Raw genomic sequence first — 14,316 nt, 5'->3', positions numbered from 1 at the left:
TAGCAAATGCCAACTTGATCGAATTTTGGTACTTAAAAAATATTTGTTGAATAAATATTATAGAGTGATGTCTTGAAGTGGTCTTCCTTTCAGCTGATGATGAATTCTCCATTTTTTTCTTTCCCAGGGAGTCAGTGTAGCTGAATCAAGTTTCCCACATTTAATTTTATCCAGTTTCCATTTGTACTTAATAATTTGAAGCCTTTGTTCTAAAGAATACAATCATTAGTCAGCTAAGTTTATCATCTTTGGTCTCACTTTCTTCTTTCATAACATGAGGGTATTTGATTAGCATCTCTAAGCATTCTCACATGCTTTATTAATCTGTATCATAGATTGTATCACTCTATAATTCGTTTTTTTTTTGCTGTTTTGTAGAATGAATGAGTCGTTTCCTAAGCAGAGTGTAATTCCCCTTTCAGCATTATTAGTATTCCAGAATCTTTTTATAAATACAAATTCTTAAGCTTACTTAAATCTTAAAACCTACTGAGTCAGATAACTGAAGGTGGGGCCAGCAATCTGTTTTTTACAAGTCTTCTATAAAGCCATTGTGGTCAAGTCGATTCCAACTCGTAGCAATCCTATAGGACAGAGTAGAACTACCCCACTGGGTTTCCAAGGAGTCCCTGGCAGATCTGAACTGCTGACCTTTGGATTAGTAGCCATAGCACTGAACCTTCTATGCCACCAGGGTTTCCAAGTCCTCTGTAGGACCCTGGTATATCTAAAATTTGAGAAACACTGCCCTAGAAGTTCTCTTGATTCTGTGGTAGGAGAGAGAATAGATTAATTCTTCTCTGTCTAAACCATCAGGTTTTGGGCTCTTCCTTATGCGTCTGAAAAAAATAGCCTTTGCAAGGATGAAAATGGATCAGAAATCCCTTTGTTACATAAGCAGAATTAAAATCATAGTACCTAGAATTGTGAAATAAGATGGTTAATTACAGGAAATTAGTAAATCATACTTGAAAACCTGTTTGTAGATTCATTTATGTTATTTATTTATGTCTACTATCTTTCCCATATTCAATGAATGTAGACTTTTCAGATCATGTTACATTTAAATAACGACAAACTATGTAAATTGGAATAAATCATTTAAACTCCCTGGCTCTCATTGTTTTCATCTGTAAAACAAAGTAAGTGGAAACTCAGTGGAAACTTCTAGCAGTAAAATACTATAACTCAGTCATTCAACAATTTAATACTAGGGACATTAGAATATTTAGCATTACATTTAAAACATAATAGAGGATCTGGTTACTATAACAACATTTTCAACCTAATGTGTTAGCAGTTCGAATACATATCCCCTATAAACTATGAAGTCCCTCAAAGGTAATGTCTTCATGAGAGTCTATCTAAGGTAATGCAAGCAGATTTTGACTTTTATGAAAAAAATTTAATAACCTTTTTGTGACCACCGCATCAGTATTCAACGAAGCATAGAAATGTTCTCACTTTTGATAAGCCTCAGTAGTTAAAACCACTTCCCAGGAGAATCTATAAATAAAAGCGTTCTCTGTTTCCTTATTTCAAAACTCCTGACTTGGAAAGGAAGATCTGTTGGCACTTTTTCCCCAAGACACTCTCTACCATGAAGATTCATCTCTTTTTATTTATTCTACTCTTCTTTGGGGTCACAATTATACCAGGTAACATGAAAATATTTATGGGACATTTTATACAACTGAATTTGAAGAGACATCAGATATTTCTTGCTAAGATTATGATAATATGTAGGAATTTAAAGATCATAACACTAAATGCAATGTCATATTCTGGATTGGACCCTAGAACAGAAAAAAGACAATGGTGAGATGCAAATAAAGTTTGTAGTTTAGTTAATAGTATTGCACCAATATTAATTTATTAATTTTGATAAATATACCATGGTTATGTGAGATATTGACATTGGAGGAAGCTGGGTGAAGGGTATATCAAACTCTATTATCTTTGCAAATCTTTGTAAAGCTAAAGTTATTTCAGAATGAAAAGTTTTTGAAAAGATCATAAAGCCATTGCCACGGAGTCGACTCCAACTCATATTGACTCAATAGGACTGACTAGAACTACCCTATAGGGTTTCCATAGCTATAATCTTTATGGAAGCAGGCTGCCGCATCTTTCTTCTGTGGAGCTGCTGGTGCATTTGAACTGCTGATCTTTTGGTTAGCAGCCGAGCTCTTGACCACTGCACCACCAGTATGTGTTAAATAGTCCCACCACCTTCATCCGGAACAATTATTTATAATCTGTTCTTGCTGAATGTTAGATCTTGCTAGGAAAAACAAATAAACAAACAAACAATTTAACACCATCAACTGGTATGGGGTAGATGACTCTGTTTTAGAGAGTGATCTCTTTACCTTTTCCTTCCCTTTAGCCTATGCAATGGGCTACTTCCCATTACATTCCTAGAATTCTGTTCTCAGTACTGCAGGCAAATGATGCACATTGATGGTCTTTATTTAAATATGTCTGGTCACTACCCTTCTGTCTTTGAGTGCCACAGATCACATGAATAATGAGCCTTGTACATAAACTATATTTTTGGTGAGATTTTTCCCGCCTTCACATCAGATGTGTAACAAGATTCTCTCACCCTGAATTAGTGGGTAAGTATCAGTTGTACAGAGTTAGAATAAGTTTTAGAGATGGAGAGACTACTGTGTTCAGTTCCTTATCCTTAAAAAGCTTGAGGTGAAACGACTAGTTCAAGTCTACCCAGTTTATTATAAAACCCAAAAACTCATTGCTGTCCAGTAGATTCTGACCATCCCACAGGGTTTCAAAGGAACAGCTGGTGAATTTGAACTTCCAGTCTTTTGGTTAGCTGTCGTAGCTCTTAATCTCTATGCTACTAAGGCTTCTAAAAAAAGAAAAAGTCCCATTGTTTCCAATCTATTCCAGCTCATAACAACCCTATAGAGTTTCCAAAGAGCATCTGAGGGATTCCAACTGCCAACATTTTGGTTAGCCTCTGATTGCTTAACCACTGCACCATGGATTGAAATCATGACAATTCTCTTTTTCAGAACCTGGCTGATGTTTCTTGGAGGTAAAAATATAGGCCCAACAGAAATCATGGCAAAGGCCTAAGAGAATAAATTAGCTTATTCTCTGGTTGGAAATATTACAGAACTCAATTATGATCCCCTAAAAACAATGCATTTTAAAATGACAAATTTTCATGTAAAGGATACAAGTGGATAAAATTCTATTTAGAGGCCAAACCTCAATGAAAGAACAAAGTAATGCAATTAATTTAGCTAACAGAATATCTTCCTTCCTCTCCATTAAAAAATTGTTAGAAAAGGATCTTTAGATTTTTTTTCCAGCTCTAGAAAGTATCAAAAAGAAATGCTATACAGATTTATATAGTTTCCAAGCTGTACTAAATAGCTTTATTTTTCAACAACAGCCAAATTTATAGATCACTATGCTAAGTGTGTTTTTCTCCACTAACTTACTTTTTCCTTTTAACAGTCATTAGCAGCTGCCCCTACCAATATTTCAAGTGTTTCATGCATTCACTCAAAAAACTTAGACAATCAGGTACCCTGTAGACATAGCAAATCTTAAGCTACTTGGGGGATAAAGAGACAAAAAATGAAGATTATGTTATCATTGTTTTTTCCTTACATATATATTTTTTCTCATATTTTCAAAGTGAAGCCATCATTATTTATTTATGTATTTATTTCTTGGTCAAATGTAATCAAGCCTTTAGAGAGCTCCTACCATTACTGACAAAAAAGTTTTTAATAAATACCAAAATAAAAGAAATATGTCCTGATACACATTTTCCCTACAAAGTTAAAAGAGATGTGATATAGAATAAATAATTTTAAAAAATTAATGTAATTAGAATGATGTCTTTCACATTACAGATCACTAACACCTGGTGGTTGAACTAAAAAGAAATGCTGTATGTCTGACTCTTCCAATGCCTCAGTTGTTTTCATATCTCACCTTCAGTTTTCTAGAGGGTGAAATTTCCTACTCTAAAAGAAGGTAGAAAAACTCATCTTCTTTCACTTAGACAATCACATATGAAAAATGTCTAGATAAGAGTACCTAACTTTTCCATGTAGGGAGATTTCCATTAAAGTAACTTAGCTTTCTTCTTCATTTTCTAGAAGTTATAAATGCCAAAGATATCTGTAAATGGATTACTGCATCATCTTCTCTTTCCTTTCACTTTATCTGCCATATGGAAAAAATGACATATTGCCAATAATTAGGTTTCTTTAAATCTGACATGTACTTTGGATAGCAGAGTTTCCTGCTGGGAGAGCAGCCATGATTTTTCTTCCTGAGTCTAAGGTGGTATAACGGTAGCCAAAAAGATAAAGTAGCAGATGAGTAAAAATAAAATGAAATTGTGGACTTAAAGGTCTAAGAACCATTTTGCCCAGTTATGGCTTTGATTTTAAGAGGTAGTATATTATTTAGAGAAACTCCCTAGCAAGTTAGAATATTACAGATGCCAAATGAAGAGCTATGAGAGAGGAAGGGAAGGAAGGATCACTTTCCTGAAAGTAGTCAGCAGAGACTTTAGAGAGGAAGTAGTATTTGAATATATTACTTGAGGACAGGAGTCAGAACATGTGTTGAGCTTATCAAAGTATCTGAAGCAGTGGTTCTCAATGTGGGGGTAATTTTGTTCCCCAGGGCACATTAGACAATGTCTGGAGGCATTTTCAGCTGTCACAACTGGTGCTACTGGTATCTAGTGGGCAGAGGCCAAGGATGCTGCTAACTATCCTACAAGGCACAGGACAGCTCCGCAGAACAAATAATTATCTGGCCCAAAATATTAATGGTGCTGAGGTTGAGAAATCTTGTCCTAGGGCCTGACATAGAGCTTGACAAGGAGTAGACTTAATAGGTGCTAGTTAAATGAATAGATAGATGCATGCCAAGATGGATATTGGCAATCCAAGGACACAGTCTTGGGAAACACTCACATTTAGAGGTCAGAATGAGAAGAAAGAGAAAAAAAAAAACATTTTAGAGGGGTGAAATAAGACAAAGAAAGAATAAGAGAAGGCATGAAATCAGGTCAAGGGAGAAGGTTGGACGACAGTGTCAAATGTGACAGACCACTTGCCTAAAGTGAGTTTAACCCAGGTTTCTGTCACTAGGGAGTCACAAATGAGTTTGATAATATTAACTCCCCAGATATTATTGAATAAAAAAAATAACATTTAAATAGTGCAAGGTAATATTTTTCTTCTGTGCTTTTGAATCTTTTTGTCCTATTACACATTGCTTCAGTTATACTGAGAAGAAAGCCAATGTTAATAAAAAAAACTAAGTTTTATATCAGATACGTAGGCCAACAACAAGGATAATATAGCTCTTAGTCTATGTATCCATTATAGTTACCACTTCTCACCACTTACCAGCTGTTGGAAATATGACCAGAGTGTCTATGTGGAAAGACCTAGCCTTTCAAGGTACTGACTGGGACACCAAATTCTAAATAATGACAGAAACCAATGCAAAATGTATTTGCATGCATATTACAAACGTATGAAAAGATCCGAATCTGCCTATTGGTCAGCTCTTTGCAAAAATTAAAATTCTTCCCCACCGACATAAAACAAACAAACAAACAAAAAAACCAAAGCCATTGCTGTCAAGTTGATTCCAATTCACAGGGACCTTTTAGAACAGAGTAGAGCTGACCCTTGGGGTTTCCAAAGCTGTAATCTTGATGAAAACACACTGCCACATCTTTCTTCCATGGAATGGAGGGTGGGTTTGAACTACGAACATTTCAGTTAGCAGCTGAGTGCTTAACCATCGCATCATCAAACCAAACCAAATCATTAGCCATCCAGTCAATTCTGACTCTTAGGTATCCCATAGGACAGAGTAGAACTGCCTCATAGAGTTTCCAAGGAGCAGCTGGTGGATTTGAACTATTGACCTTTTCGGTTAGCAGCCAAGTTCTTAACCATTGTACCAATGGGGCTCCACCGCACTACCAGTTCCCCTTAATTTCACCATGGGATAACGACTTATTAAAAGTTATGTGTATCTAAAAAAATGATTCCAAAACAATGACTTCTGAAAACACCTGGGCCAGTGCATAATTTAAATACAAAATTAAAAAAAAATTTATAAGGGATCTTACAACCTATCAAACCAATCTCCACAAACTTTCCAAGTATCTCTAAAGCTTCTAAATAATAAACTTCAGTGAATGTCAATCTCCACGCTACAAGACAAAACATGTACCTTTTCTTACATTGACTGTTACAAGTTCAATTTGTTATATTGGGCCAAATTTTGTATTTCTTACAATGTGCAAACCGTAGTTGTAGTCTTGCTTTTCTGAATATGTAAGAGACCAATGCCTTCTTCTACATGATAGCCTTTCCAATATTATCAGGATACCCTCGTGCCCTGAGCTACAAATTCCTTACTCATTCCTTTGTGATTGATTGACAAAAGGAATTAGGAGCAGAGGTTATTTTTCTAGAAATGAGCCAGATAGGTAATATTTTAGGCTTTATGGACTATATTATCTCTTCTATGTCACTGTAGTGTAAAAGCAGCCAACATGTAAATAAATGCTTTAACTTCATGCCATTAAAACTTTATTTACAAAACCAGATGATAGGCTGGATTTAGCTCCCTGGCCACAGTTTGCTGACCTCTAATCAAAAAAAAAAAAAAGAGGATGGAAATCCTGGCGGTGTAGTGGTTAAGAGCTACGACTGCTAACCAAAAGGCCGGCAGTTTGAATCCACCAGGACCTACCTGGAAACCCAGTCCAACAGTTCTACTCTGCTCTTTAGGGTCACTATGAGTCGGAATTGACGGCAATGGTTTTTTTGTTTTGTTTTTTAATCAAGAGGATGAACAATACAAACAGGGATTGTTAGAAATTCATTTTAAGTTACTTCTGAAACTTCATGGTGAAATAAGAAAAGGTAGTACTGGAAATTTTAGAGATCATGTAATGGCCAACAATGGCCAAATCCAGTCAATTCTCATTATCATATTAGTGCTAGCATCACATATGTCTAAGTTAGAGCCCGACTTTTGAGAAGTGAATCCCAAAATACCCAGGGGAGTTGTGGGAATTCAGGTACATTGCCTAACACTGCCTATCTCTCAACATTGCAGAAAAGTAAAATCAAGCTGCAATGGAAATCTCTTGAAAAGAATTCACAAAAGTATAACATTCAGTCTAAATAATGTTTGTCAGAGCCAAAAGGGGCAGCCCAAATGCAATTAGATGATTCTAGAGAGTGAGCATGACAAAAGATAAGTTATGAGAACTTTTTTACTGTCAACTTTGGGAATCATCCCTGAACCATTGTCCAGTAATTTGTAAGGAAGCAAGATGATACTCCAACTAAAGTCCAAGATACTTTCTGATTTCCAGGGACATTAAATTTACCAAGGGATAGTAAATTCGCTTAAACTTCCTCCAATAAACAAAGATGTTCACAATCAGGAATTAGGAAGGGGACTTTTTCTTTTGGCCCACTCTATTAACGTTCTCTTCTTGGGGTTTCTCCTTTTAAAACCTGAGCATATTATAGCTAGATTGCTAATTCTAGCCATCCTTTCCTTCTTACAGCCAAAAAGAAATATCCCCACTATGGTAGTGTGGATTTAAGGAGAGAGTGCATAAGGGGTAATGGTCAATGTAAACTTGAGTGCCATAAAAATGAAGTTAGAATTGCTTACTGCATGAGACCCGCAACTCATTGCTGCCTACAGCCGTAAGAATGGCAGAAGAAAAAGACACATACTCCAAGAAGAGAGGACCTGTGTTACTATGACTTCTCAGCACATCCTTCAAGACTTTTGTTTCTCTGTAATATATAAGGAATTAAATAAAGTTTAATATTATGTCTTGAACCACTCAAGTCGTTTTATGTCACACACACACACACATACAACTGCTGCTTTTATGTTGCATTTTTCTTTTAATTTCTTGGTGCCAGAAGGAAGCAGGATTTTATTCCATGGCAGTTCCTTGAGAAGCACTCTAAATTCTACCTGCCTTATTTTAGAATATAGGTAAATTTGTGGGAAACCATAGGTCAAAGAATAGGAGAAGCATTATTCTTTTGTTTGTTGTTTGCTTTGAACATTTTATTGTGCTTTAGGTAAAAGTTTACTCAGCAAATTAGTTTCCCATTCAATAACTCATACACACATTTTTCCATGATGATGGTTGCAATATGTCATTTCCACACTGGATTCCCCATTTTCCAGCCCATTCCTGCCTTCTCCTCTTTGTTTTTGGACAAATGTTTGTTTTGTATAGTTGATTGTTCTAAGGAGCACATTTATTACTGGTGTTATTGTTTATTTTATAGGCCTGTCCATGATTTGGCTGAAAGGTGATCTCTGGGAATGGCTTCAGTTCCGAGTTAGAATGGTGTCTTAGGGCTATAGTTTCAGAGGTTCCTCCAATCTGTATCAGACCAGTAAGTCTGATCTTTTCTTTGAATTTGAATTTCTACATTTTTTTCCCAGTCTAACTGGGGCCTAATATTGTGTTCCTGGCCAGAACAGCCAGTAATGGTAGGTGGATACCATCTAGTTCTTTTGGTCACAGGCTGGAGGAGGTTGTGGTTCATGTGGGCCATTAGTCCATTAGACTAATTGCTTCCTTGAGTCTTTGGTTTTCTTGACTCTGCTTCATTCCGCGTGGCAGGAGACCTATAGCACTATCTTAGATGGTGCTCCGGAGCTTTTAGAATCCCAGATGCCACTCACCAAAGTAGGATATAGAACATTACCTTTATGAACTATGTTATGCCAATTGACCTGGATGTCCGCCAAGAATATGGCTTTTACCCCTCAACCCCAATAACTCAGTCCTGAGAGGTGTTTGGTTATATCTAAAAGGTTGCTATAATTGTGCTCAGTATGTGCTCTGTTAGATACACGAATGTACCTGCAACACATACAAATACGTGAATAGAAATATCCACAATCGTAATTTAGTATACTACTTATGTATCCACTCACAAAGTATTGTTCTTTATTACTATTGTTGCAGGATTATACATGTTATAGCATTTACCACAGTTGCTCTTTTTTTTGCATACCTCTCAGTGTCTTTGTTGCCTTGTTCATGTTGTGCTGACTTCCCTCATATTGTGCATTGTCTTTCCCTTCACCAGAATTATCACGTTTACTATCTAGTTAGTGATCCTCCCTCCCTCTCTCTACCATTCCTACTAACCATCATAGAATGTTTCTGTGTCTAAACCTTTTCTTGACTTTTTATAACAGTGGTCTCATACAATATTTGTCTTTTTGTGATTGACTTGTTTCACTCAGCATAATGTCCTCCAGATTCACCCATGTTGTGAGATGTTTCATAGATTCATCATTATTCTTTATTGTTGTATAGTATTCGATTGTGTGTATTTACCTCAGTTTACCCATTCATCTGTTGGTGGACACATAGGTAGTTTCCATCTTTTTGCTATGGTGAATAATGCTACAATAAACATGGGTGTGCATATGTCTATTCTTGTCATGGCTCTTATTTCTCTAGGAGAGAGATTGCTAGATGGTATAGCATTTCTAGCTTTTTAAGGAAGCACCAAACTATTTTCCATAGTGATTGTACCATTTGACATTCTCACCAACACTGTGTAAGAGTTCAAATCTTTTCACAACCTCGCCAGTATTTTTTTTTTTTTTTTTTATCAGTGGCATTATTACCAGAATGAGATGGCCTCTCATTGTAGTTTTGATTAGCATCTCTGTAATGGCTAATGATTGTAAGCATCTCTTAATGTGTTTGCTAGCCACCTGAACGTCTTTTTTAGAGAAGTGTCTGTTTATGTCATTTTCCCATTTTTTAATTAGATTGTTTGTCTTTTTGTTGTTGAAGTGCTGCAGTTTTCTATACATTTTAGAGACTAGATCCTTGTCAGATAAGTCATTGACAAAAATTGTTTCCCATTCTGTAGGTCCTCTTTTTACTCTTTTGGAGAAAGTCTTTTGATAAGCAAAAACAAGAAAAGAAACTCATTGGCATCAAGTTGATGCTGACACATAGTGATCCTATAGGAAAGAGGAGAACTGCCACACAGGGTTTCCAAGACTGTAAATCTTTACAGAAGTAGACTAGCACATCTACTTCTGAAGAGCAGCTGATGGGTTTGAACCTCTGACCTTTCAGTTTGTAGCTGAGGGCTTAACCACTGCACCACCAGGGCTCCCTTTTGATGAGCATAGACACTTAATTTTTAGGAGATTCCAGTTATCTAATTTATTTTCTGCTGTTGTGCATTTTTAGTTACGTTTGATAGCATATTTATGCCATAAATTAGGGCCCCTAGTTTTGTGTCTATGTTTTCTTCCATGAGCTTTATAGTTTTAGGTTTTACATTTAAGTTTTTGATCCATTTTGAGTTAGTTTTATGAGTGTGGTGTGAGATACGGATCTTGTTTTGTTTTTCTGCAGATGGTTATCCAGTTTTGCCCACACCATTTGTTAGACTATCTTTTCCCCATTAAATGGACTTTGACCCTTTGTCCAACCATCTATAAGTGGATAGATTTACTTCTGGGTTCTCAGTTCTGTCCCATTGGTCTACTTGTCTGTCATTGTACCAGTACCAGGCTGTTTTGACTACCATGGCTGTATAGTGATAGGTTCTGAGATGGGAAGTGTTACTCTTCTTCAATATTGCTTCATTCAGGGCCTCTTTCCTTTCCATAGAAAGTTGGAGATTAGTTTTTCTGTTTCGTTAAAGGATGTTGTTGGAATTTGGATTGGGATTGCATTATATCTATAGATTGCTTTGGGTAGCTTTGACATTTCATGATATTAAGTCTTCCAGTCCATGAGCATAGTATGTTTTTCCATTTATGTAGGTCTGTTTTGGTTTCTTACAGTAGTGTTTTGTAGTTTTCTTTGTATAAGTATTTTACATTAGATTTATTCCTAAGTATTTTATCATTTTGGAGGCTGTTATAAATTTTTTTTTTTTTTTTTATAAATGGTATTGCTTTCCTGATTTCCTTTTCAGAGTTCTCTTTGTAGTGTAGAGGAATCCAACTGGTTTTTCTATGTTGGCTTTGTAGCCTGCTACTTTGCTGAATTTATTAATTCCAGTAAATTTCTTGTGATCTCTGACATTATCTATGTATAGGATCATTTCATCTGTGAATAGGGATAGTTTTACTTTTTCCTTACCAATTTGGATGCCTGTTATTTTCCTTTCTTACCTTATTGCTCTAGCTAGGACTTCCAATACTATATTGAATAAGAGTGGTGATAAAGGGCATCCTTGTCTGGTTCCCATTCTCAAGGGGAATTCTTTCAGTCTCTGTCCATTGAGAGGCTGTTGGTTTTGCATATATGCCCTTAATTATCTTGAGGAATTCCCTTTCTGTTCCTACTTTCCTGAGAGTTTTTTTTATCAGGGATGGATGTTGGATTTTATCAACTACCTTTTCTGCATTGACTGAGATGATGATGTGATTTTTTTTCCTTTGTTTTATTTATGTGGTGAATTACATTGATTGATTTTATAATGTTGAACCATCCGTGCATGCCTCATATGAATCCCAACTTGGTCATGATGGTTATTTTTTTTTTTTTATATGATACTGAATTCTATTTGCTAAATTTTATTGAGAATTTATATATCTATACTCTTGATGGGTATTGGTCTGTAATTTTCTTTTTTAGTGGTATCTTTGCCTGGCTTTGTTATCAGGGTTATGCTGGCTTCACAGACTGAATTAGGGAGTATTCCCTCTTTTTTTCTATGTCCTGGATTAGTTCAAGTAGAATTTGTATCAACTTTTCAATGAATGTTTCATAACATTCTCCAGTGAAACCATCTAGGTCAGGGCTTTTTTGAGTTGGGACATTTTTCATGACCTCTTCAATTTCTTCTTTTGTTTTAGGTCTGTTCAGGGAGAAGCATAATTCTGATAAACAAGCCTCCAATAGAAATGTTCCAGTATGCCCCATTTCCCCCTGCCCACTGTTTCTCCTATTACTGACATCTTGCATTCGTGTGTTTAAGTTGATTCAGTTGACATTTGTTCCAAGTGACAAATCAACTTTGATATATATTACTATTAACTGATGGCCATGGTTTACACTAAAGTTTACTCTTTGTGTTGTACCATCCTATGTGTTTAGACAAATGCATAATGTCCTCCATACACCTTTACAATATTATGTAGAACATTTTCACTGCCCTAAAAATGCCCTGTCCCCACCTAATCAGTATACTTCCTCTCCCATGGACCTAAGCAATCACTGATCTTTTTACCGTCTCTGTAATTTTTCCTTTCCCGGAACGTCTTACAGTTGGAATCAACAGTATGGCTTATTTCACTTAACAGTATGCATTTAAGCATCCTTCATAGCTTGATAGGGAGCCCTGATGGTGCATTGGTTAAAGCATTTGGCTGCTAACAAAAAGATCAGTGGTTTGAACCTATCAGATGCTCTGTAGGAGAAAAATGTGGCAGTCTGCTTCTGTAAAGATTTACACTCTTGGGAACCTTCTGGGACAGTTCTACTAGACCCTATAGGGTTGCTATGAGTAAGAATCAACTCCATGGCTGGGGCTTCACGTGGTTTGGTTATCATAGCTTGATAATTCAGTTGTTTTATCATTAAAAAATATTCCATTGTATAGATGCACTTTTTTTTTTTTTTTAATCCATTCATCTATTGAAGGACATCTTGTTTGCTTCCAATTTGGGAGAATTATGAGCAAAACTGCTATTAACATCCATATAAATGTTTTTATGTGAATATACGTTTGAAACATTTTGTTAACACCTCAGGGTGCCATACTGGGTTGTATTATAGTAAGTCTATAATTAGCTGTGAAGCAAAGATGGCAAGACTTCTTCTCACTTACTTTGGACATGTTATCAGGTGGAACCAGACCCTGGAGAAGGATGTCATGCTTGGTAAAGGGTGAGTAAAAAAAAAAAAGGAAAACCCTCAACTAGCTGGATTGACACAGTGGGTTCAAACATAGCAATGTTTTTGAGGATGGTGCAGGACCAGATGTTGTTTCATTCTGTTACGTATAGGGGCCACTATGAGTTGAAACTGATTCAATGGCACCTAACAACAACAGGATGACTACTGTTGTAAGAAACTGCCAGACTATTTTCCAAAGTGGCTGTACCATTTTCCATTCCTACCAGCAATGAATCAGAGTTACTATTGCTCCATACACTTGTCAGTATTTGTTGTGGTCAGTGTTTTGGATGTTAGTTACTCTATTAGGTGTGTAGTGGTATCCACTTTTTGTGATTTGTACTTCCCTAATAACATATTTTTTCCTTTGTAATGACATATACTGTTGAGCATCTATTCATGTTTATTTGTCATCTGTATATTTCATTCTGGTGGAGTGTGTGTTTAGATCTTTTTCCCATTTCATAATTTTTTTTTTAATTGTTGAGTTTTAGGAGTTCTTTGAATATTTTGAATATGAGTCCTTTATTAGATACGTGTTTTGCAAATATCTCTCCCAGTCTTTGGCTTATAAGCTCATTCTTTTAACAGCGTCTTTTGCAGAGAAGAAGTTTGGAATTTCAATGGGGTCCATTTTATCTGTTTTTCCACTTGCCATTGCCGTGGGTCTAATATGGTAAAAAGAAGTTTCAGCCTACGTATATGGTTTTATTTAGTAAATACAAATATTCTCAAATTTCATCTTAAAAAAAAATTTCTCCCTTAGAGTTTTTTTTCCTTTCTAGCTACTTTTTAATCTGTCTTCATCAAACTTCTTGAGAAATACCCTAGAGTCTTAGTCTCCACTTTGTCAACTCATAAACACACTGTCCCCTCCATACATTCATCCTCATTAGTTCACTGAAACTCTCTTTCCTAAATAGCCTATTTTAATTCTTCATCTTGATGGTTTTCTCCTAACGTATGCTGCTATTTTGACAATTATTTATTAACATCTCTGTTTTTGACAGTCTCTTAAATGCCAATGACCTTCATTGATATATCCCAAATCCCTTTTCTTCTTTATTTATATGCTTTCCCTAGATTATCTTGTTCATCCCAGGGACTTCTGATATCATCAGACATTTTTCTCAATCTTCCCTCCAAACCACAAACTGTATTTCTTACTACTTGTAGAATTTATTACCTGCATGGCCTCCAAATCCCTTAATCTTGACATGTCCAAAATAGAGCTCATCTTCCTCACAAAGTCTGAATTCTGTTCTGTCCCTTTAATTCTCTATTTGACTAATTATTATTATTAACCACACAGTCTTAAAGATTAAAATGCTTGTCATCACACTTACTTTACT

The 14,316-nt window shown here is 35.9% G+C and overlaps 1 protein-coding gene across 1 annotated transcript; it reads left to right on the top strand.

Moving 5' to 3' along the window:
- Nucleotides 1-1,600: 1,600 nt before the first annotated feature.
- On the top strand, nt 1,601-7,821 carry LOC100676562 (beta-defensin 110-like). The gene is made up of 2 exons (XM_003404142.3): nt 1,601-1,658; nt 7,610-7,821. The coding sequence occupies exons 1-2, from the start codon at nt 1,601-1,603 to the stop codon at nt 7,756-7,758; spliced, it is 207 nt and encodes a 68-aa protein (XP_003404190.1). The 3' UTR covers nt 7,759-7,821.
- Nucleotides 7,822-14,316: the final 6,495 nt, after the last annotated feature.

Source organism: Loxodonta africana, chromosome 1 (genome assembly GCF_030014295.1).
Source record: "Loxodonta africana isolate mLoxAfr1 chromosome 1, mLoxAfr1.hap2, whole genome shotgun sequence".
Lineage (NCBI taxonomy): Eukaryota > Metazoa > Chordata > Mammalia > Proboscidea > Elephantidae > Loxodonta > Loxodonta africana.
Note: the sequence above shows the minus strand (reverse complement) of the source record. Positions and strands in the feature narration are given on the sequence as shown.

Coding starts and splice junctions, on each gene's coding strand:
- LOC100676562 (XM_003404142.3), top strand. CDS start 1,601: ATGAAGATTCATCTCTTTTTATTTATTCTACTCTTCTTTGGGGTCACA. Junction 1,659..7,609: donor TGGGGTCACAATTATACCAG/GTAACATGAAAA, acceptor TCCTTCTTACAG/CCAAAAAGAAATATCCCCAC.